General features: G+C 43.4%; 1 protein-coding gene across 2 annotated transcripts in view; it reads right to left on the bottom strand.

Moving 5' to 3' along the window:
• BUB1 (BUB1 mitotic checkpoint serine/threonine kinase) overlaps positions 1 to 14,962 on the bottom strand; it is a 41,528-nt gene extending 26,566 nt beyond the window's left edge. The window contains exons 1-10 of one of the 2 annotated variants that reach the window (XM_067006889.1): positions 11,919 to 12,279; positions 11,754 to 11,813; positions 11,530 to 11,668; positions 10,510 to 10,706; positions 8,038 to 8,081; positions 7,257 to 7,357; positions 5,716 to 5,768; positions 5,438 to 5,622; positions 4,062 to 4,213; positions 1,280 to 1,536 (exon numbers count right to left, since the gene is read on the bottom strand). In XM_067006889.1, coding sequence (XP_066862990.1) covers positions 1,280 to 1,536; positions 4,062 to 4,213; positions 5,438 to 5,622; positions 5,716 to 5,768; positions 7,257 to 7,357; positions 8,038 to 8,081; positions 10,510 to 10,706; positions 11,530 to 11,668; positions 11,754 to 11,813; positions 11,919 to 11,926 — 1,196 coding nt within the window. In that variant the 5' untranslated portion in view covers positions 11,927 to 12,279. Of the gene's footprint in view, positions 1 to 1,279; positions 1,537 to 4,061; positions 4,214 to 5,437; positions 5,623 to 5,715; positions 5,769 to 7,256; positions 7,358 to 8,037; positions 8,082 to 10,509; positions 10,707 to 11,529; positions 11,669 to 11,753; positions 11,814 to 11,918; positions 12,280 to 14,883 lie in introns of those variants that run through there. The other variant, XM_059079049.2, reaches the window with a different exon arrangement.
• Between the last annotated feature and the right edge of the window lie 10,187 nt (positions 14,963 to 25,149).

Here is a 25,149-nt window from a genome sequence, read left to right on the forward strand (position 1 = left end):
GGGACACTTACATCACAGTTTATTTTAAGCACAGTCGTGATAGTGGATCTCATCTATTTACCACTGCTTCCCTTACTGGACCCTGTGAGGGTATAAAGTAAAAAGTGCAAAGCACTTTTAATCTTACAAATCCCCATTAAACTGTCATAAAAATGTGAGTTGTATATGAGATACCAGAGAAAGGTGCCCTTTCTCTGTCGTGGTCAGCCATCTGGGCCACTGAGCGCGTGAGGGGGGTACTTTCAGTCCCTTGCCTAGGCCAAGGTCAGGTCAGTCTGAAAGGTTTCTGAATGTTCATTAGGTTAAAGAGTTTCATAATTTTATAAGGTTCAGCCGGACACGCATGATGTCTCCGGGGGCCTGTCATTGCTGCTGTTGTGAACACTTTATTGTTGAGTAAATTAACTACAAAGAACTACTGAAGCCACAACCGCGCATACAGTCCTCTTTTTACATACATGGTTTGATACAGGACACAGGTCTGAATTATTGTCCTAATGTGGCTGAAAAAGCATGATCATTTTAAATCTTATTTCCAGGAGAAATCATTGGTAAAAGTTAACCCTGGACGTTGAGGAGAACCAACACTTAAGAACCATAATCTGTGCCAAGAGGTTTAGCCCAAGGGGAAGGTGTGAGTTACATTGTAGCTTTTATTTTTTCTAATAGAGCAATAAAATTTTTATGTTTAAAAAAGAGAGAGCACCAAAGTGACTGAAGAGGAAGATACAAACAAGCGATGCGACAATAACTGTAATTTCTGCAATCTAGGAAAATCCCTCAAAATTGGAGAAAAAAACCTCCACAGCAGTGTATAGACATATTTTGGCATATTGTGTAACAGATATTAATCCCAAACTGCTCCCGGTGGAAAGACAGAAGGAATATGAGAAGAATATATGTCAAGGAACTATCTGGATCGTAATGAACCCCTACATATGTTCAGTCAAAGCCAGTAAGCAAAGGCAATTTCAGTTTAACAGCTGTATATTCTTCAGTTACAAAAAGATTGTTAAGTTTCAGTGTATCGAAAGATTGTAATTCAAGAGGGACGAATGAAGGAAAACAAATACTCTAAAAGAAACAAGAAGTGAGGCTGAAAGATTTGGGGCTAATGTTTTGGTGACTTGTTTTTTCCACTACATGCCCATCTAAAAATTATTTTGAAAAACAAGACTCATCCATCATTTACACATTGCTCTTGATATTGCAGGTGATGTAAAGAAGCCGTCAGGCAACATTCACATCACTATCATCGCTCGGGCTACCTTTGGCTTACCTGGCATCTTTGCTGGCCACCGTAAACATGGCATCTGTCACTGGCTGGGCTGCCAAAGGGACCTGGGGAGCTGCACTCTGGGTAACGGCTGGGGACACCGAAGCAGCGGTGACATCATTTGCCATAAGAGGGACAACAGATGTCTCTCCGGGTGCCTCTCCTGCATTCTTTGAGGTCTGCTGGTGGACAGCTGTAAGACTCGGAGCTCTCACTTCCTGCGGGGAGCCTGTGTGTGGCCCCATACATGCTGGATTGACCTTTCACGGTAAGCAAACAAACAAACAAACAAACACAAAGCCATGAGGTCCAGACTGCTGCTAATTAGGTATTACAGCTTTTCAAAGAATGGCACCTGTCTTCTTCAGTAGATTCCTTTCCTCCCGAGCCAGCTCCTTACCCCTCCAGTTATTCTGAAATGAACAGTCAACAACAAAGGCCACTCTACACGGTGGATGCTTCTGTAGCTTCTTAACCACACACCCAACCGGCAGCTCATACTTCTAACCACTAACATACCAGCCCCGGGGCTTCCCTGGTGGCGCAGTGGTTAAGAATCTGCCTGCCAGTGCAGGGAACGCGGGTTCGAGCCGTGGTCCGGGAGGATCCCACATGCCGCGGAGCAACTAAGCCCGTCTGCCACAACTACTGAAGACTGCGCACCTAGAGCCCACAAGCCACAACTACTGAAGCCTGTGTACCTGGAGCCTGTGCTCTGCAACAAGAGAAGCCACTGCAATGAGAAGCCCGTGAAGCCCGCGCACTGCAGCAAAGAGTAGCCCCCGCTCGCCGCAACTAGAGAAAGCATGGGCGCAGCACTGAAGACCCAGTGCAGCCAAAAATAATTAATAAAATAAATTTTTAAAAAAATTTAAAAAATAAAATAAAATACCAGCCATGACCATTCATTAGTATTTAAGAACTGGCACATTTCTCTTTACTTAATTTTGGGAAAAGATTAACAGTCAATGTTACCAAATGCTCAGAATGGTGTTCCTTCTATTAAAATACCCTTAGTAACCATTTTCTCTTTAATGAGTAGGAAACATGAATATAAACTGCACTAACAGCCACAAAAGCATGGCTCACAGTGGGAAGGACACGGGCCCTTCACTTGAAATCTTTGCTTTTCTACTCACATGTACTCAGACTGTACATGTACACTCCTATGTTACCAAGTTAAAAGACCAAGAGTGGGATTTCCCTGGTGGTCCAGTGGTAAAGAATCTACCTTGCAATGCAGGGGATGTGGGTTCGATCCCAGGGCAGGGAACTAAGATCCCACATGCTGCAGGGCAACTAAGCCCGTGCGCCACAGCTACTGAGCTTGCACACCTCAACTAGAGCCCGCATGCCACAAACTACAGAGCCCACGCGCCCTGGAGCTTGCGAGCCACAACTAGAGAAGAGAAAAACCAGCACACCACAACTAGGGAAAAGCCCAAGCACCACAAGGAAAGATCCCGCGTGCCGCGACTAAGACCCAACACAGCCCCAAATAAATAATAAATAAATCTTAAAAAAAAGAAGACAAAGAGTTAATTTCTCACCATAGAAAAGTATTCTCACAAATTGTTAAGAAAAGCACCAAATATCTAGGGCAAGAATAGTTATTTCACAGACAAATGGACAAAATATGAAAAGTTTATTCTCACTAGTCATCAAAAAAGATAATTAAAAATGACCTATACCATTTTCTCACATACCAAATTAGTAAAGATTAAAAATAAACATAATATTCATTTCTGAAGAAATACATTAAAAAATAATAATCAGACTTTCTCCACTAGATATCAAAACATACAACAATGCTATAGTAAACACACAATATGGAATGATCAAGAAGAAACCTATTGACTAAAACAAAGAGACAGCTATTTTAGAAATGGATCTTATACCTTAAAAATTTATTATGTGATAAGATATTTTAAACCAATAGGGAAAGGCTGAGCTGGTAAATAAATGATTTAGGGACAAATGGAGATCCATTTGGCAAATATATCCTTATACCGTTCATATACAGAAAGAAATAAGTTCATAAACAGAGGCTTCTGGTTAAAGACAGTGGCTTCAACACGGGCTTTATCATCCACGTCCTCCCGAAACCTCACCAAAATGACAGTAAAGGAATCCTAACACCTAAAACAGCAGCTGGAGGAGGCTGATCTCCAGAGAAGTTCAGAAATTTGAACACATCTCAGGATGGACATGAAGGTGGAGCTGAAAACAGGAACGTGGCCACAGTAAGTCTGTAGAAAAAACAGGTCCTGAGACCCATTCTTGCAGATGCGTGCTGGCTTCTCAACACAAACTAAAGAAATCATTATATTTGAATTTTCATTAAATAATACAGTCATTGTACACCCCCCCCAAATCAGAAAAAGGAATATATACGCTAATACTTAAGCATATAAGTATGTGCCTACACACACACACACACACACACACACACACACACACACACACACACACACACGCACACACACAAACACACTACACATTCTGTTCTGTAACTTCCTTTCTCATTCTACATTTTGAACATCTTTCTGGGTTGGTGTTGAGAAGACCAGCGTTATTCTGATTCTTGGCTCTTTAAGTGTGACCTCTATTGTCGCTGGAATTGTGTTGGATTGTCTTTTCCCCCATTGCTGGGGGGAAAATAATTCAGAAAGCTAGTAACTAAATTAACATCAGAATTAACTCTAAAAATAGAGCACACAGAGGACAAATAGAAACAGAAGTCCCTGTACCAGGCATGGGAAGCATCGGCAAGGAGCACACACACCTCAGACCTCTCCTGGGAAGAGGGCAGGTTCTCATGTGATGTCTCCACCACTTGGTGCAACTTCTTATGAAGCTCATCCATTTTCTGCTTTAATAGTTGTTCTTCAAAAGCATTTGCTTCTTTCCGTTTCATATAATGCCTGTCTTCATTAACTTTAGGAAAGAGAAAATATGGTTTGTATGTGAAATTTAAATTCAGGTCATCAGAGGAACCTATGCAAAATCAGTAAAAGGTTATTTTTAAGATGGCAAAGTTTTTACTAGTCTTTTCCATGTGTATTAGGTTATGAGAACTGAAATATGTATTACTTTTCAATTATAATTTTTACCTTCCCCTAGCACAGTTACTTTTAAGTTCAGGGCATGTAAGTTATAAAAATTTACATGATGAGCAACAAAAATATTTGGTAATAGCACGGTATGATACTAAGCACCGCTTGTAGAACAATCACGACTGTGCAAATCATTTGAACATGGAACAGTTTTTACAAGATTTAAATCTCTAGGTGCTTTCTAAGAAGGACTAAGAGTAAAGTGCACCGAATGGTCAGTGTTTCAAGTACACTGTTCTTGGTCCCATTTCCAATAACTGGTTAACATAACCACATCACATACAAAACAAATCATCCAGACTTTAGCATCTGTGCAAGGCACAAAAGGGTCCTCCATGAGCGTCAATCGACTGTCCTCTCAGTTGTCAACCAAAAGAGAAATAATGAATGAACAAAAAGTGGCCTACAGAGTGGACACAGCACATATACTTAGATGGTGTAAAAGCCCTGAGTAGGACAGAGGTTCATTTTCCTCTGAGGTCCACATTGTTACAGCAAAGGCAAGTGCCAACACTGGTGTTAACATTCCGTTTTCCCTGGGGAACAAAGCTTGATCCACTGTACAGCACAGCCATGAATAACATGGCATTTTCATCAGAGGACTCCTGAATGTCTTATTTACAGTAGTTGCAGATCTCGAAAAATCTCAACTCCAGTTCCTAACCTAATCCTTTCACAGTCCAAATAACGGACCCAGAGGTTTAGTATTGCTAGATAAAGAAGTTCAAATCCATACAGATACTATTTGAAAGGTTAAAAATATCTACTTCACTAAAAGCTAAGGCAACACTGGTGTGGATATCTATCTCCTTTAGTGCTGTTTCAACCCTGAGTTTTGCTGTCAAAAGACACCAATTTAGTCTTTGGACAAATGTGGCTGCTACACTAGTATTAAAGATTTTTAGGCTCCTGACAGGATGAGCTAGAGACATTTTTCTTGCAGATTCTTTCAGTATAGTCAATTATCTGCTAAAAATGTAATTACTCAGAGATGAGGATTATGTTAAGTGACCTAGGATAGCTCAGACTGTAAGACTGCAAGTACCCCATTGTTCATGCTTTCTCCGTTGATTGTATTTCTGGGCTCTCAGCTCTTCAAAGGAAAACTCTGACTCTCCACGAATAAGCTTCTCCTTGCAATACATGACAACCTGCTGAACATCAGCTTTGGCTGCCACAGGTGGGTGTGCAGAATATCCTGATTTAGAAATCATGATCACCCTTTGTTCCCTAAAATGGGGAAAATACATTATTTACAACAGTGTACTGAAGGCAGCTCTTGAAGGAAACTAAGTAATAGATGAATGCACTGATTGTACTTGCATATTCGACTCTTTATCACAAGCTGAAGATGTTACTCCAGAAAGTTCTGAACCCTAGAAAGACAGAAAAGAAACACAAGCACTCACTTATCTGGAAAGAATCTATCATCCAAATTACTTCACAAAACAACATGAAAACACTTGAGGGGGTCTCTGAATCATCGAGTAGATTTGTATATATTCTTTCAAGTTACAATTAATATCTGAAGCCTAGGTTTACATTATTACTTTTATGATAACTTTTGCAACTAGAGTCCGATAAGAAAGCGATTTTAAAATATCTGCTTGGTAGTCGGGAAGGGCACTTACTTCCCTTTGATACATAGTCCAGGAGCTGAGCCACAGCACCTATGTGTAATGAGTTTAACATTCCAAATAGCTACATTAAAAAAAAAAATCATTAAAATTTTCTTCTGGTACTATTCTATGTTGAGGAGGCTCCAATGCTAGCATTCATTCACTAGACAAGTGTTTACTGAACATCTCATACATGTCATGTCCTGAGCTAGGTCCTGGGAAGTGACTGTAAACGAGACCCAACTCTGCTAGAAACTTACAGTCGGGACTACAGGAAGCAATGAAACTGGCAAACATGAGTTGGATGTAAATTGGGATCATCTGAGTATCTGTCAAAGTTGGAAATTCATATTCTACATCAGGAATGCGCTACATTAATAAAACCTGCACTTGTGTACCACAAGCAGAGGCATTTCCATAGGATTTAGCTTAAACGAGGTCCTTAGCAAACTTTGAAAGAGCAACAGTACGATGAAGAGGAAAGATGCCGGGAAGCAAGGAAAGAGCATTTTCACATGCTAATAAGCCATCAGGGCATTAGAGCCACCTTGCCCCACTGCAATGGCAGGGAAAGGTGAAGTTATTTATTGGTTGGCGGCAGATGTGGACAGACACCATCTGATGGCTTCTGCTGTTTCTATGAAATAGTATTTTTGCCAGTTCCTGAGGAAGAGGTTAGGGGTAGTGAGGTCCCAAGTTGGAGGAGAGTAAAAAGAAGTGTAAAATCATTACAATTTGGCATTAGAGAGCAAAATGGGAAACATAAGTGATACGTAAAACATAAAAAGTGAACTGGGAAATCGGAAGCATAATTGCCGGGGAGTAGTAAAGCCCTGGCTGAGGTTACAGTTCGAAGCCAGGAGTGTTTTAGCTGGGCTCAGGTGCCTCCACGTGGGTGTGACCCACGGTAGGGAACCCTGGGCCTGTGCAAGGGAGCCCCGCAGAACAAAGGAGAGAGGCTGTTGGGCGGAGGCGAAGACAGGAGGTCATGGAGCAGGGGTCCCCAGGTCAGACAATGCAGGAAGTTATGATCAGTGAGTTATTTTAAATTTAGTATTTGAGGTGAGCAGTGGTGGATGATGACAGGCCCGGAAAGGTGCCACAGGCAGAGGTGGCTGACATGGAGGTTAGAGTCTTGGGAGACAAGGTTAAAGAAATGAGATGCCCAAGTAGCTGTGGAAGGCGGCTGGATGACCGTTCCATACCCTTCCCAGGTCCCACACAAACTACAATCATTATTATTACCTGATTCTTAGAAATGCAGGCTGAGTTATTTCCTAGATTGGAATTTGATGTTACCAGTTGGTTTAAAATCTGAGCATTATGCAGAGGTTCTGAGGTTCTTGCTATGAGGGGAAAAAGATGAAATAAAAAGAAATAAGGGTAAAACCATATTAAATAAAATTATTACAAATACATTCCCTTGATCTTTCAATAAGTAGCATTAAAAAATAAACTCATTTACAGTGTCTCAGAAAATGCAACTAAAATACTTTATAAATAAGAGAAATATGGTAGAGAGAGCTTTCTAATCAATTCAAAATGCCCAAGAAAGTCCCTGAAAGCCATGTAAACTCTAGTTATTTTAAACAACAGGATAGTCAATGCTTAATGCTAGAATGTAATCTATTATTTCTAAAAAACAAAAAACTACATTTCTTTAAAAGCTGCATTAAACACACCTGATTCAATTCAGAACAGATTCACTTCACAGTAGGTATTGTCCTCTATGTGGGGCAACTTTTATTTTTATTTTTTAAAAATCCTAAAAATACAATGAAATCACCAAGTTTCTGTGTGTGTGTGTGTGTGTGTGTTGGAGGGGGGTTTCTTTTAAAGTGCTATGACAGAGCCCCTGCTCTGCTATTTATCAGGCATTATTATTATCATAGAACCACCCCTGTTATTTAAGACAATATAATCAAGAAATAGTGGATGGATTGGTTTTTTAAGGAAAACAAAAAAATGGTAGTGAAAGTCAGACGAAATTACCAACGTCTTAGAGATTTTAGAAAGCATTACTTACCTTGAGTTGGCAAATGGGTTTCGGTGAGGCGTGTCTGAAACAACCTAAAAGACAGCAATAAAGGCATCAATATAGATTAAAATTTACAGTTCAATATATATTATAAGTGAAAACTAGGGACTTCCCTGGCGGTACAGTGGTTAAGAATCTGCCTACCAATGCAGGGGACACGGGTTCGAGCCCTGGTCCGGGAAGATCCCATGTGCCATGGAGCAACTCAGCCCATGTGCCACAACTACTGAGCCCATGTGCCACAACTACTGAAGCTTGTGCGCCTAGAGCCTGTGCTCTACGACAAGAGAAGCCACCACAACGAAGAGTAGCCCCTGCTCGCCGCAACTAGAGAAAGCCTGTGCACAGCAATGAAGGCCCAAAGCACCCAAAAATAAATAATTAATTATTTTAAAAAGGTGAAAACTAAACATGATAGACAGCTTACTATAAGCTAGTAAAGACTGAGGTTAAGAGAGAATGTAAAGCTGAATTTTAGAGTTGCTTCAAAATTAAAAAAAAAAAATTCTGGGATTGTCTTCATACCCAATATACTCATTCGAAAAATTCCTCCTTTTGCCTCGTTTATGTTAGTATTTCTTAAATTCATGTAACAAACATACCCTCCTTCTGAGGGTATCAAGTATGTACATGTTACAATGTGCGGTGTTTGAACTCTCTATTTTAGGCATTCTCTACATCTGGAACATATGAAAAGTATAATGGTTTGAAGAAAGATGTTAAAATACAAAACTATTTTAAAAAGCAGATATATTACTGTTCATGCTGTGAGGACTTCTTAAACATGTCATTTCATGCATCTTTGCATGTAAATCAACATATCAAGTAATATGTAACCTCCAAGCCCGACATTTTTGGGTGATATGAGAGGGGTGCATAGTATGAAGAGACTGAGAGATGTACAACCGAATGCAGACAAATGCCAATGTTGTTTGATTCAATTCAAATAAACCAACAGTTTAAAAAAAGCGCAAAAAACAAAAACATTTTACATAATGAAGAAAAGCTGAAAATTAGATATTAAAGAATTACTATTCATTTTGTTAGGTGTGAAAATGATGTAAGGTTCTGTAAGAAATCACCTTTTTGAGATGTTTATGGAAGTGTTTAGGGTAAAATATTTTGCTGTTTTGAATCTGCTTTAAATCCTTCAGCACAGGGACTTCCCTGGTGGCGCAGTGGTTAGCAGGTGATGCAGGTTCGAGCCCTGGTCCGGGAAGATCCCACATGCCGCGGAACAACTGAGCCCATGCGCCACAACTACTGAGCCTGCACTCTAGAGACTGAGTGCCTAGAGCCCGTGTTCCGCAACAAGAGAAGCCACCGCAATGAGAAGCCTGTGCACCGCAACAAATAGAAAGCCGGCGTGCAGCAACAAAGACCCAACGCAGCCAAAAGTACATAAATAAATTAATTAATTAATTTAAAAAAATCCTTCAGCACAGCGTGATCAAATATTAATAATTATTAAAAGCAAGTGAAATGTAAATGCAGGTTCATTATATTAACTTTTCTTTTTTTAACACATACTTCAAAATTCTCATAATAAAGTTTAAAAAGAGCATGCACAATGGAGCAAAGTTGAAAACAATGTGTGTATTAAGAGCCGGCAAGGGGTGCACTGAGACAAGCTGTCTCTATGCTGCTAGACAGAGACAGCAGAAACCTGTACCACCTTTTGAGAAGGGAATTTGGTTACATGTACCACAAGCCTGAACACTCTTCATACACCCTTTGACTCCATAGTTTCAATTCTGAGGATCTATCAGAAGGAACTAGATAATAATAGGAAATACATTAGGAAATACTTTTATGATGAAGAAAAAAGACCTTGACACAGGGCTGCATATGTACATAAAACACGCCTGCAATCCTATTACAAGCGGAGAAAAAAATGCAAACTAAAATTGACGGGTTTCTTCTGCTTCTTTAGTTTTCTGTATTAGGGTATATATAAATAACACCCTAAATGAGGTATTTAATCACTGAAAAAGTTAAAAATTGTGAAAAACAAAGTTATTCATTAAAACATTCATTATGTTGTTATTTATAAAAATCAAAATGTTGGAAACAACTTTAATGTTACATTGAAGAACAATTAAATTATGACATAGCTCTGTGACAGACTTCACATCCACTTTGTAAGTAGTATAAAAGTGCTTAATTTCTTGAGAACAGTATAAAGCTCAGTACATACGACCAGACATACAGTATGGTCTACTATAAAAATACACAGACACTAAGGCACACACAATAGGCATCAGAAAAGATATTGGAAGGAAGTGCACAAAAATGTTAACAGTAATATTTCTGGGCAGACTTTTCTACTATTCTATATATCCACATTTTCACCAGTGAGAAGAATTTCCCTGTACAAACAGATAATAATAAAAATCTTTTAAGAGCAAACATTGCATTTCAAGGTAGGAGACACTGAGTGGAGTTTTACTTTCAAACTACCTGTACTGTTGCTGCAGCAGCTCTCTAGGTTCGGCCTCATTCTGAATTCCTCTCCGAAAAATGGCACTGGCGTGCTGCCGCTCCCCTTGGCCTTCCAGATGCCCAGCCCAGGCTACGTACAGAGGAGCTGACAGGGTCCCAATCCCATGGTTGTACAGAAACTCAAAAAACTGATGAAGGTCACTGTTGCACTCAGCCTGCAGAAATCCAAAGCAGACAGTCACGAGAACGAAGGCACTGCCAGTCTCAGTGTGGCCGAGTCCAGCCCGCCCTCAGCGTCCATCCTCCTGGAGGCTTCAGGATGTACCGGGGAGGGGAAGGCCTGTGTGGTCCTCTGATGGCAAGCCTCAAAGTTAAGCTCGTTCCTTTCCTTGACATTCAATGTCCCCAGATAACCCACATTATTTCCCAAGACGGCAGGTTCGGTAACGTGGTATACAAAGTTATACTTGCTTAAGCTCCACAGGCTTCCTCTAATCCTCATATTTTGAAACTTAGTGAACAAATCCCTGTTTACTTTATCTATTCCATTCATGATTTTATTACTAGAAATCACGCCCCCAAGCCTTTATTTCAAGATTGAAGAGACCCAGCCTAACCTGAGGTGGCCTTCTCCTTTTAGTACTAAATTTCATTTCTGAGAGTTAATATTTTCTTAATTATTCACAATGAGTTTAATTTACTCCCAGGAACCCACTGGGAGTGCCTGCTTATCTCCCCTTCTCCAAGCATGCTTCTCATCCAACGAACCTTCTTTTAATCTAATGGTTTCTATCTTGTGTTGTCACATTTCAGGCTTGATACGCAGAGAAGAAGGATTTTAAAATTAAATCACTGATTCCACAGTACAGAAGCCAAAAGTTTGTAAAATATGTGTCTCTGGCCATACAACTTAAAAAAAAATTATGAAACATAAGGTATCAGAATAAAAGACAGTCTAAAATGATCTTCAAATCTGGGGTAAAAAACAAAAGGACAACACGACTAGAGATGTGATTATACATCTGAAAGTATACTTACAAATTTTAAACAATAATTGATGAACCTTGGGTCATTGTGGTATCTCTTCTTATCTAAAAATTCCTTCATTAGATGCTCTAATAAAGTTGTCAAATATTCTTTATTCTCAGGAAAATTCTCTTCTACCCATCGCAAGTAACTAGAAAAAAATACGGATAATATTAATTTTTCAGGGCAGCACATATAGCTTGTTTACAGAAAAAACAGACAAACGAAATGCTAACCTTTCCCATTCACCAAGTGGGTCATCGCCCTTGTAGCTCTGCATATGGGCTTCAAACATTCTAGAGCAGAGAAAAATATGTACATGGGATTATTAGGAATACTTCCTAGAAGCAAAACATATATTTTATATTTATCATTTATACACCTTAAAATAGAAATCTTACATATCCATTCAAATGCTATAATAAAAACGAAAACAGCATTCCCTCAGAAGTCAGAAAACTCTGAAGCAGTCAGTGTTTCTTCAGAAGAAAGTAAGACGCAAGACCCCTGCAGTAGCCCGATAAAGAAGCAGCTGAAGGAAGGGCCCCAGGTCTATCCCCAAGGGTCTCCTCCTCCTCTCACTGATTCCCGATGTCACTACCACCATGATGCGGGGCAGCACCCAGAAGTCTGCTGCGCCTGCTCGTAACGCCGGGACCCAGGCATGGCACTGACTCAGAGCCCTCCCCTTGCTGCTCAGGAGCTTGGCTGGAAGACTTGAAGCGGGCTTGTGAAGGGTGCGCGACAGCCCAGGGTCCCAGCAGTCAGGGCTTCCAGATACAGTCTGCTTTCTGGGCCTCAGTGGAACACAACGTCCCTGAGGAAGAACACACAACAACGGCAATGCTCAGAAGTCAGTGGCTATAGCTCCCTGAGAACTCTGCTTGGCCCGGCCTCCGTGTACCCAGCCACAGCTTAAAAAAAAAAACAACCAAGCAAAGCCAAGTTCTCCAGGGGCCCCCAGGTGCTAGTGCAGTAAACAAAAAGAAAACTGTAAAATATTGTCAGGTGACATCAAGCACATAGGAAATAAACCTCAAAAGATGGGAGAAGGGGTAAGAATGTGACAGGGCTTACTATTTTTAGGTAGAGTGGTCAGGGAAATAAAGCCTGCCTCTCTGAGGGGGTGACATTTGATCGGTGCCAGGGATCCAAGCAGCTAAGTAAGTAGCTGAGCTAGGAGAAGGGTGGGGACGACAAGATCTAATTGCATTTTAAAATGTGCACACCGTCTCTCCAAGTGCAGAAGCGGGTGGGGGGTGAGAATAGAAGCCGGAAACCAGTTAGGAAGCTACTGCAGAGCCCCAGTGACAGGGTGGACCATGGTGGAAGTCAACTATATATAAATTAAAAGCTTCTGTATGTCAAATAAAACAAACCACGAAGCAGAGTCAAAAGAGAAATGAGAAACTGAGAAACTGGGATAACCAAACAGAGCTTCTAGAAGTTGGGGGTGGGGACCAAACACAACCCAATTTAAGAAATGAACAAAAGGTATTCCACAAAAAAATACTCAACCTCTCTCATGAGAGAAATTCACCTCACTGAGATACAACTTCTCACCCACCAGATTGCAACAATGTGGCAAGTGTCCAGCAGAAGCAAAGGAAACAGGCACTCTCACAACTTGCTGGCAGCTGGGAGTGTACACAGTCCCTGCCACAGCAATTGGTAATAAGATCTACCAAAATTCTAGATGGATTTACTTTTGATCTAGCAAACCCACTTCTGGGAATCTAGAGGACAGATATATGCAAAATGTCACGTGTACAAGATTTTTCACTGCGGCACTATTTGTAATGGCAAAATATTGTCCACAACCCAAGTATCCATCAATGGGGGACTTTTTAGATCAATTGTGGTACATGAAATATCACGTAGTTGTAAAAAAGAATGAGAAAAGAATCTATGGATTGATAGAGTGAAATCTCCAAGGATAGTGTTAAGCAAAAAAAGCAGTGTGTACACCCTGCTATATATTATGTGCAATAAAGGCAGGAATTGTACACACACATACATATATGTATTTAGATGTGTTCATGTTATTATAATATAAGTATTTATATTTGCAAAATAAATATAAAAGTAAACTAGAAAAATGGTTACATATGAGGGAGTGGGAGAGCAGTCAAGTATAGAGCACAGTGAACAGTTTTCTAAATCTTTTTTTAACCATGTAAATGTAGTACTTATTTTTAAAAGTTAAAAAGTCAAAATAAGGTCAGAAATACCTGATTTCTTTTTAAAATGGGGGAAAACGAGCCTCTAATATCGAAATCCTTTTCAGGCTGGGCTAAAGAAAAAGTCTTAAGGCAAACAAACTTTTGTTTTGACAGCACTTAACCACCTGAGTCTTCGGATCCCCAGAGAGTTAAGATTACCTCGGTGCTGATAAAACTAACCAGTTTTACTTCCTGTCGCATATGGTTTAAGTGTTTTAAATGCTTTTGAAACAGTCTGGATAAATCACCTAAGTCATACAAATAAAAAGCAAAGGCGTAGGAATTTAAAAATTGTTAGCAGGTCGACATAAATGATGATAAACATAAGGGAATATTTTTCCCCTTAAAGTGCACATTATTCAAAGACTTTTTTTTTTTTTTTTTTTTGCGGTACGCGGGCCTCTCACTGTCGTGGCCTCTCCCGTTGCGGAGCACAGGCTCCGGTCGCGCAGGCCCAGCGGCCATGGCTCACGGGCCCAGCCGCTCCGCGGCATGTGGGATCTTCCCGGACCGGGGCACGAACCGGCGTCCCCTGCATCGGCAGGCGGACTCTCAACCACTGCGCCACCAGGGAAGCCCCTATTCAAAGACTTTTAAAAACGGACTGTGGGATTAGGGGTTGAAGCAATTTTAAATTCTCTCTCTTTCGCAGAATTTTAAAATGAGTGGCTTTGAAAGTTTCTCATGAAACCTACATGTAAGTTTTAGTTTTTTGTTGGGTTAGACGTTTTACTTCCACAGCGGCGATCTGCCCAGAGCAGATGCCTTACAAAGAATCAAAGAGCGCTGAGGGCCTCAGGAACCGTCCAAATCCCCCCAAACTGCCACTCCGGCCGCAGCTCGGCCTCAGGGCCGGGGTCTCAGCGGAGAGTCCCGGCTACACGGTGCGCGGTCCTTTCCACGGCTCCCTAGTGGCCCACAGCCCAGCTGGTATGGGGTGGGGGTGGGTGGCGTGACGGTGGTGGGGGGGACAAACTCCGGAGCCAAGGAAAGGGGTTGGGAAGGGCAAAAGGAGGCAGGTCTGGGGCGGGGCGGGCCGGGGACCTGCAGACCCCCAGGCCCCTACCCAGGTACCCCAGCCCCCTGGCTGCCGGCAGCTGGGCATCACGCCCCCGCCCGTCCCCTCCCACAGACCCACACTTACTGAAAAACATTTTCCGGGCTATCCATGGCTAGAGGACGCGAGCCAGCAGCAGCCCCACCTGCGCTGCCAGCAAGGAGCAGCCAACGATTCGAATCTCCCGCGCAGCCGCAGTCGCCGCGCCGAGCGTTTGCAAGGCGCCTGCCCATTGGCCTCGGCTGCAGATAGGCTGACCAATCGCCGGGGCCGTTGCCGGGAGACCAAGCCCCGCCTCCATCCCGCGCGCGGGCCTCTCCTTTCACTTCCCGCAGCCATGTTGAACTGAAAACTCGCGGGGTCTTGGGATTCGGGGTGCGGCGTGGTGAGGGCGCCCTAGGTTGGCTCAGGAGTAGGGAATGGGTTTTGTTTCCTTAGCTGTCCAAGCTGCAACTGGCTTACATGGTTACACGGTTAAAGCATCATCCCAGGGAAGGTATCGTAGGAGAAAAAAACTAACTTGAGGTTCCTGAGGTGGAAAAAATTGTGCCTCGGCCCTTGGGTCCGGAGATTCGTGCCTCTTCCATCCTTTACTTAAATAAATAAACCAGAATCGTTATATCTGGTTTATGGAGAAAAGAAAATTAATCCCGTTTGTAGAGTCGAGACTTGTTTGAGGTGGCAGAGTCCTGGGGGAGATGCCTGCCTCTGGCTTAAGAGGTAGGCAGGTGGGGTGAAAACGGAACCCTGCCAGTGGCACACTTCCCGGTTTCCTGCAGTTTTCTGTTCCGCGTCCTTGCTGTAAGGAAAGAACCTAGATGCTGAAACCCGTGAAATTTTGGTGTCAGACCCTAAAATGCTGTTGCAGAGAGCTAGGGAGTGAGTCATCAAAAGCCCAGGGAAGAACCTAAGTGGGTTTTAGCTTAGTGGCTATAACGGGAGGGCACGTCGGTAGGCACTTCAGGGTTAGTTACGTAAATGATATTGATCCATGGCAGATGAAAGCGATGGGTTGGTACCCTTGGAGACCTCCTTGACTTGATTTAACTGATCCGAAAGGCTGCGCGGAGAGAGTAAATGAGGGCTCAAGGGACTGGGAGTTGTTCCTGCATCCAACTGGTAGTTAAAGAACAGAAGTTTGGATAGAGTGTAGAAAGGCGGCCGGAAAGTTTTCATCATCTTCCATGGAACTAGAAGCTCTGGAGACCGAGGATTTATGGATTCGAAAACCAAAAATGAAGGATTCGAAAACCAAAAATGAAGAGACCTCTTTGTCACGGAGTCCAGGTGTCTAAGAAGACATATGTAATACGCTGATGCTTCCTACCTGAGAGTGAGTTGGAAAACAGCCTAACCTTCTCTTCCCCTTGGTCTTTTAGTAACTTCCCAGTCTACTTCTCAAGGATCTTTCAAGAGCCACTTGACAATGCAAGTAAAATATAAAGAGCTATTCATGTGATTACCTTCCTTTTAGAGAAGCTGTGAGGATATTTTGCTCTCTTAGGGCCCTTAAGTTAAATACCTTCTAAAAAAAAAATTAGCTGCTTTTGGAAATCCTGATGCTCTCAGAGTCCAGAATTTCTTTCAGGGCATTGATTAATTAATTTGGATCTACGCAAGTATCCAATTTGTGGGGTTGTTAACTCAGAGGGTGCTCACTCTGGGGTCTTTAGACAAGGTTAGGTTCTGCTAACCATTATAGGAATTAACACATTTTTAGGTCTCACTAACTCAAGTCTTCAACTTGTGTCTGATAGCACCTCAGTCAACAATCAGGAAACATTGATTGGGCATCCACTGCTATTGGATTTATACCTAGTTACAACCTTACCTTACTGAAACAGATCCTGTCCTTAAGACAGTAGCGGTATTATCTGGGAGATGGAGATACAGACATAGAAAATATTAATTGCTAAATTAATGTGTATTAAGTGCTAAATTAATACACATATGATTTAGCCTATCTGCTAGGGGAGTCCATAGGAGGGAGGGGAGTCCATAGGAGGGAGGGGACATGGGGCCTGTCTGCTGTCTGTCAGAGAAAGCTTCATGGGGCAAGGGGGGCTTAACTTTTGACTTGGGCCTTAACGGGGTGCAGGGGGTGGTGGTGGATCTGGATTGGGGAGAGCCTGGGGAGGATATTCCTGATATAAATCAGGGTTACTGAAGAAACTCACCCTTGAGGACTCCTGTTAATGAGCAGTGGAGATTCTTTTTGAAAGACTGGTTTAATAGTTTGCTGTCTAATCTTAAATGTTAGGTTAAGGAGTTTGTACTTGATCTTGATAGTAAACTGGGCCTTTTGGGAACAAATAGCACTGTGGTTATAGGACCTTACGGTAATTATATTTACCTCTACCCTGTTTTCTAAAAGCTGCAGAGATGGTCTGCCTTCCTTCCTTTCTACTGCTAGGACCTTCTTTCCCACCAGGCTTGTTTGTAGAGTAGGGTAAAGTATTGTGTAAAATCAAGTTTCAAACTTGTTTATTTAAAAACATCAACTTCCGGGATAGTCCTGATAGTTGTTTGTATAGCTGAGCACTAATATAATTCTTGTCTGTGTATCAGAGTCTGAATGAGGTCCTTTTGTTTGTCTTTTAGGAAACAAAGGAGTGATGTGAGGGTACCATGAGTTACCTGGAGCCTAGTTTACCAGATGCTTAGTCTAGGCATATGTCTGGTGTTAAAAAAAAAAAAGACAATTGAGGTGATACAAACAAACTTTATTTAATACTTCATGAAGCAGGTGGTCTCTGTTCTCAAGAGTCCAGAGAATTGTGAAGCAGGGGAGAAAGTGGCAAATTTTTGTAGAAAATGAACAGGGTAGAGAACAATAAAAAATGAACAAAAGACAAGGAAAACATTCGAGTTACTTGGTGATCAGGGATTAGTCTCATGGATGGTGTAACTTCTGGGCAGATGGAATCCTTACAAGAACATGAAACTTTAAATTTTAGGTTTTGGCTTGCTGATGTGATCGTGAATCAATATTAATTGGTTTGCTGAGGAAAGGTCATTGTTAGGTTAAATAAAGATTTCAACAATAGTTAATTATCATATATATTACATGGGCATGCTTCATGTGTAGATGATTTCTTTTCCCCAGGGAAATGACAAAAATTTCTAACTAACCCTAGGCAACTAGAGGCACAGTGGTGATAACCTTCCACTCAGCAACGTTGGTTCTCTTTTCATTTCTTTAGGTCTTTAATTTCTTTCAACTATGTTTTATAGTTTTCAGTATAGAAGTCTTGCGCCACCTTGATTAAATTTATTCCGGTGTTTTATTATTTTTGATGCTATTGTAAATGAAAAATAGTGTCTTAATTTCATTTCTTTTTGAAAAAATTTATTTATTTTATTTATTTATTTTTGGCTGTGTTGGGTCTTCATTGCTGTGCACAGGCTTTTCTCTAGTTGCAGCGAGCGGGGGCTACTCTTCGTTGCGGTGCCTGCGCTTCTCATTGAGGTGGCTTCTCTTGTTGCGGAGCACGGGCTCTAGGTGCGTGGGCTTCAGTACTTGTGGCACGTAGGTTCAGTAGTGTGGCTCGCAGGCTCTAGAGCACAGGTTTAGTAGTTGTGGCAGAAAGGCTTAGGTGTTCTGCAGCATGTGGGATCTTCCCGGACCAGGGCTCAAATCCATGTCCCCTGCATTGGCAAGTGGATTCTTAACCACTGCACCACCAGGGAAGCCCTTATTTCATTTGTTGATTGGTTATTGCTACTGTGTAGAAATACCACTGCTTTTTGTATATTGATCTTGTATCTTGCAAATTTGCTAAATTATTTTATTAGTTCTAATGGTTTTGTGGTGGATTCTTTTATATTTCCTATACGTAAGATAATGTCTTGAAAAGTGCAGACTGCAAAAAGTGATAGTTTTATTTTTCTCTTTCCAATTTGGATGCCTTTTATTTCTTTTTATTGTTTAATTGCTCTGGCTAGAACGGCAATGGCCATTGGTTGAGTGAGTGCCATGCACTAGGCACTGTGCCAAACCCTGTTATGTGACACAGTGACATTTGCTATTTGCCCCTGTACTGTGTCAGGTTTGTATAACAAGGTGTGAAAATTGGTCTCTAACTGTGGCAAGTAAGGGAGAAAGGTGAGCTCAGGAAGCCCAAGCCCAGTCAGGACAGGCTGCAGCTGAGTGCCTGTGTGTCTCATTGATCATGTATGTGTATGTGTGTGCTCTCCTAGTGTGTGCATGCCATATTTGACAGTTTGGATTTATGTTTGCGGGATGTTAGGTGGGAGGAATAAGGTCTCATAATCCACCTATGTACTTCCTCATAAATTGCTTCAGTATGTGTAATTACTGGATATGGTGCCCTTGTACAGTGTACAGCCTAAGCAACTGTATATGGTAGCCTTGCCCTCTTTCCTTCTGGTCTTTAATTCTGCTGTCCCACTGCTGGGAACATTCTCTTGCCCACTTTTTGTTTGGTTAAGTTCTTAGCTTTCATGTATCAGTGTCCCCAGGTTGGGATTGGGGGTTCAACCTTCATGCATTCATATACAGACTGGCTTCCACTCCATATAGGACAAAACACCCCAGAAATAGAAGTTAAACAAATTGTAAAGTCATACTATTTCTAGTTCAAATTTTTGTTGTTGAGATCGTTCTTTTTAAAAATTTATTAATTTATTAATTTTTGTCTGCGTTGTGTCTTCGTTGCTGCGTGTGGGCTTTTCTCTAGTTGTGGCGGGGGGGGGCTACTCTTCATTGCGGTGTGCTTACTTCTCATTGCAGTGGCTTCTCTTGTTGCGGAGCATGGGCTCTAGGTGCACGGGCTTCAGTAGTTGTGGCACATGGGCTCAGTAGTTGTGGCTTGTGGGCTCTAGAGTGCAGCCTTAGTAGTTGTGGCACATGGGCTTAGTTGCTCTGCGGCATGTGGGATCTTGCCAGACCAGGGCTCGAACCCACGTCCCCTGCATTGGCAGGTGGATTCTTAACCACTGCGCCACCAGGGAAGTCCCTCCAATTCAAATTTAAGGTAAGAATTTAACTTAAGGATTTTGCCTTAATTTCTTTGATTTTGTTTTTGTCACTTTTTTAATGTTAATCATCTTGGATTCTAATGCCATTTATCTAGTTAATTATTTGTTTTATATTACAGCATACACAAAACAGTTCCAAAATAACACCAATATTACTACTACTACTAGGACTATTAAATGTAGTATAAAATTTCTCTATATTTCTTTTTAGCCTTCTTGGGCTATATTCCTAGTGGGCTGTTCAAAGTAATGAATTTAAAGTTAGTTGAATAGTTTTTCTCTTGTGATCATGCCACCTAGTTGAAATAGAATTGAGTAAATTTGTTTCAGTTTGCTTTTTTAGGGGCCACTTTATTTTCCCATTAGGTTTAATTTTTTAAAGTTACATAAAACATTTACCTAGCTCCAAAGTAAAAATTATAAAACAAGTTATAGTCAGAGAGTTTACCTTCCATCCTCATTCCCTCTCTCCTCTTTTTTTTTTTTTTTTTTTTTTGCGGTACGCGGGCCTCTCACTGTTGTGGCCTCTCCCGTTGCGGAGCACAGGCTCCGGACGCGCGGGCTCAGCGGCCATGGCTCACGGACCTATCCGCTCTGCAGCATGTGGGATCTTCCCGGACTGGGGCACAAACCCATGTCCCCTGCGTCGGCAGGTGGACTCTCAACCACTGCACCACCAGGGAAGCCCCCCTCTCTCCTCTTGTAGGTAATAATTTTCATTGGCTTTTTTAAAAATTAATTTTTATTGGAGTATAGTTGCTTTACATTGTTGCGTTAGTTTCTGCTGTTCAGCATGGACAGCTACACGTAAAAGAATGAAATTGGAACACTCCCTAACACCACACACGAAAATAAACTCAAATGGACTAAAGACCTAAATGTAAGGCCGGATACTATAAAACTCTCAGAGGAAAACGTAGGCAAAACACTTTGACATAAATTGCAGCAAGATCTTTTTCAATTCCACCGTCTGGAGTAATGAAGATAAAAACACAAATAAACAAATGGGACATAATTAAACTTAAAAGCTTTTGCACAGCAAAGGAAACCATAGACAGAAGGAAAAGATAACCCTCAGAATGGGAGAAAATATTTGCAAATGAAGCAGCTGGCAAAGGATTAATCTCCAGAATATACAAACAGCTCATACAGTTCATTAGCTTTTTTTTGGTTTATCCTTGTTTCTTTTTGAAAATATAAGTGAACGTGCACATACACATACTCCTCCTGTTACACAAGAGGTAGGAGATTTTACACACCATTCTTCCCTTTCTTTGTAAACAGTTCGTCGTGGAGATCCCTGCATGCAACATACAGAAATAACCCTTAGTGTGTCGTTGGTCCGTGTTCCCGCTGGGCATTCGCAGCATGTGCCACTTGTGCCTGGTGAGGCTGGAGTGTGCCCGCTGGAGTCCATTTGTCAGAGACTCCATCCTGGGGAGGAAAGGAGGCAGGCATATCGGGGGTGATCCTGTAATGAGGCTGTGGCTGTTTGGAGGGGTGGGTATTCCTGAGGACAGCGTGGTGGCTGTTTCTGGAATCTTCCCCTTCCCTATCCCTGGACACCTGTCTAGCTCCTGGGATACGAGAGGCAGTCAGCAAAGGCTGCTGAGCTTTCTCATTGCAAACTCTGCTGGAGGGCCCCGTTCACAAAGTGACACGATAATAAAGGGAACTGTGTCTCCAGGCTCCCCTCCCCACATGCACCTTCTGGCCGCAGCCCAGGGCTGCACATGGAGTCAGACTGTGTCCAGTGGGAGAGGCAGCGGAGCTGCTCGTGATCACATGGGAGAAACTTCTCAGGGCGCCTAGCAATGGTGGCAAGATGCGAAGGACGGGGCTTATCCAAGGGCTAAGGCTCTGTGTCGGCACGTGAGACCGCTGAGTGGGCCCCTGAGCAGTAAAAAACAAACCAACAAACCACCCTCAATCTAATATGCAGCCAATGTAGAAACCACTTCTCTTCTGAGTTCATCTCTTATAATAACTTGTCCAACACAACCAGTAGCAGCCGACATGCAGTGCTAACATTGTTTTTAGCATCTTCTTCTGAAGTGATGAGTTCATTAGGCTGTGTCATCTGTTGCTGACAGTGCTGTCACATGTTTGCCACTTCATAACATGAGCCTCCTTCCATCCAGCTTTGTTTAATATCATCTTCACTGCCCTCTCCCTTCACCGTCCCTAAGCCAGTTGCTCATACTTCGGCTTTTTATTTCAGCATCAGAATTCTTCCAGGATCTTCTAGGATAGGTTAGGTTATGGTTGGGTAGCAAACAAAGCTCCAACAAAATCTTAGTGACTTATAACTACAAAGGATTTTTTTTTTCTCGCTCAAGTTACGTAGACTTGGAAGCTTACTGAGTAACTTATCTTTTTAGCTTTTAGGTCTCTGAATCGAAAGGTACCACATCGTGACTTGATGCAGAGACTCCTGTGCCTCCCCCAGGGGCCTTGGACTTGATATTGTGATAGTCTGGGACTTTGTGTGGTTGTCTCCTTTGGGGAGTGGAGAGTGCGTATTGCCTATGGGACAGACAGTGAGCCAAATGTTTGGCGAGATTTAGTAGCCACAGGTGCTGCTCCCAGATTATTTGGGGGTGTTGGCCTTCTGGGCGTGTGCTGGATGGTACTTCCCTTCCCCCATAGAGTCAGGAGTGAACTGCTTTGGCCAATGGATTGTGTGTGGAAGTTACACAGGTCCTTTCCAGCTGGAAGCTTGAAGAGCCTGTGTGGCCACACAGTGGCTGTTCTCTCAGCTGGGACCTGGAGAAAGAGGACATGGGGCAGAGCCGCCAGGTGGCGTGGTGAGAATTAAAGTCTTATCTTTTTAAACCCTAAGGTTTGGGGTATTTGTGACCAGTGTGTGTTGTTTTGAGGTTGTTTCTTACTACTGACTGGTATAGAAGGAAATGCCCCTCTTCTGCTTGGCACCAGGTGGTGCTTGGAGCTGCAGCTTCCCTCTGATGACTGAGAGATAAAGATAACACACTGAGAGGATGCTGGAGAAGAAAGATGGAAAGGGAACCTGGGTCCCTGGGGTAGAGCCACGGAATTAGCCCTCGGGCTTTCCTACCTCCAGCCTCCCTGTTATAAGAGAAGACAAAGTCCTTATTCATGGCATCTGGTAGGTATTGTTACTTGCAGCTGCACAGGTGGTGTGGTAGACAGAACGGTGGCCCACCAAACACGTTCATAGCCTAATCCCCAGAACCTGCATGTTATCTCACCTGGGGAAGGGGATGTTGCTGGTGTGATTAAATTACAGGTAGGGAAAGAAGGAGATTATCCTGAATTATCTGGGTGGGCCCAATGTAATCACCAGAGACCTTCTAAGAGGGAAGCAAGAAGGTCAGAGTCAGGAGACCAGCAAGGAAGCAGATGTTGTTGGGATGCACTTTGAAGGTGGAGGAAGGGGCTGGGACCCTACGAATGCAGGAAACTTCTAGAAGCTGGAAAAGATGAGGAAAGGGGTTTTTCTCCTGGAGCCTCCGGGAGTGGTCCAGCTCTGCCAACACCTTGATTTTTAGTCCTATAAGATCCATTTTAGACTTCTGACCCCCAGGACTTTAACAATAAATGTTTGTTACACAAGCCATAGGAAACTGATACAAGTGATGTCCAGTAACCTAATGACAGCAGACAGCGACCCAACTGCCAGCTACACTACACCCCCAAGAGTCATCTCCCCAGCACGGTGGTCTTTGGAAGCTAACATTTCCTTTATACTTAAAAGGAGAATCAATAAAGTATATGAGACTTAGAGGAAAGGCATGAACATTTGTCACTTGTTAAAACAACAGAAGGAGGGTGCTGGGAGATGAGTTAGTGTTTGTTCATTGCCTTGTTCTGTTTGCATCTCCCAGCTACTCTGCAGGCCCAGGCCACCCCCAGATTACAGAATGTTAAAGTTCATGGGAATGCCCAGTTTGGGGGTGGTAAGGATTTGAGCTGAGCTGCAGCTGCGTTGGGACTGTAACAGAGAAGAGCCAAATCCGACGACATGGTGGACCTGTTTCTTTTACTTTAACCTTTGCTTTCTGCTGCTTTTGTTCGCTAAAAGGATACTGTCTATACATAATGGCCTGCCTCGGGGAACCCTGCCCTTCTGCCTGAATGTTAAACCAAAGTGCCTTTGTTCTGGGAAACATCCCGACCCAGTGCACCTGTGGATGGCTACAAGAAATAACACACCCCCTCCCCCGAGGCTGGCCATTCCAGGTGATATTTGCAAAATTTATGCCTTTTTACTTCCTTGTCTCCTCCCCATCTCTGTGCTATAAAAGAAACTGGCATCCAAACCCCATAAGATGGTTGATTTGAGACTTTGCCATCTTTTCGGCCTGCTGGCTTTCATAATAAAGTCATATTCCTTGCCTCAGCACCTCATCTTCCATTCATTGGCCTGACCCCGGAGGGCAGAGCGAGCTTGGACTCTGTAAGGAGACCAGAGCATGGCCTGGGGCATCTCGGATCTCGGTGGCAGAGAGGCTGGCACGGGAGGTCCTCTGAGTAAGATGTTACAGCTCTGAGCAACCAGGACCCCCGTGCCCACAGAGTACCCTGTGTCTACCTCACCAACTCCCCCTCTAGGGTTCTAATACTTCTTGTGGGCCACCGACTGGAGGGACAATTGAGCCGTGGGCACGGGCGGCAGAAACTAAAGCCCCAGGGCCAGGCAGTAGAGTTTGTTCCAGGGGAGACCATTGTAAGAGCCCAGACTCCCTGGACCGTTCTTTCTTCCCTTGGTGCCCAGGGAGCCGGTCGGGGCGGGGCCAGCGCCGGAGAGGGAGGGGACGAGCAGTTGAAGAGAGAGGAGACTGGCTGGCGGCGGCGGCGTGCGGATAAGAGGGCGTGCGCTCGTCGGACCCGAGTGCGCCGCTGGAGGAGGCGCGCAGCGAAGCGGCCCCGCCGACGCGCCAGAGGACGGGCCGCGCGACGGAACCAGCGCCGGACCTGGGGCTCGGGGACTCGTCCTTGCACCGCTAGCTGGACTGCGAGTTCTGGAGCCTCAAGAACGAGCTGTGGTGGCTTCTGGGCGGCTGCCCGCTCTTCCGGCACAGGTACCGGCCTCCTCGCCACCCCTCCCCGTGCGTCCCGCAGCCGGCCGCGTCCCCTCGGTCCCCGCGCGTCCCTGCGGGCAGCGCCCTCCTGGTGCGCCCCGGGCGAGGGCGAGCTGCGGGTGTGGGTTCTGTGCCCGAGAAGCAGGTCCCTCCCGACCTGGCAGATGATGGACTGCCCTCCCCAGTCCTGTGGGCGCAGCATAGCCGGCGACTTCATCTGCCCCTGGAGGTGTCCTCTGCCCGCCGAGCTCCCTCCTCCACCGGGAGTCGGGGTGCACGGGTGGGCCCC

This window comes from Kogia breviceps, chromosome 11 (assembly GCF_026419965.1).
Source record: "Kogia breviceps isolate mKogBre1 chromosome 11, mKogBre1 haplotype 1, whole genome shotgun sequence".
Classification (NCBI taxonomy): domain Eukaryota; kingdom Metazoa; phylum Chordata; class Mammalia; order Artiodactyla; family Physeteridae; genus Kogia; species Kogia breviceps.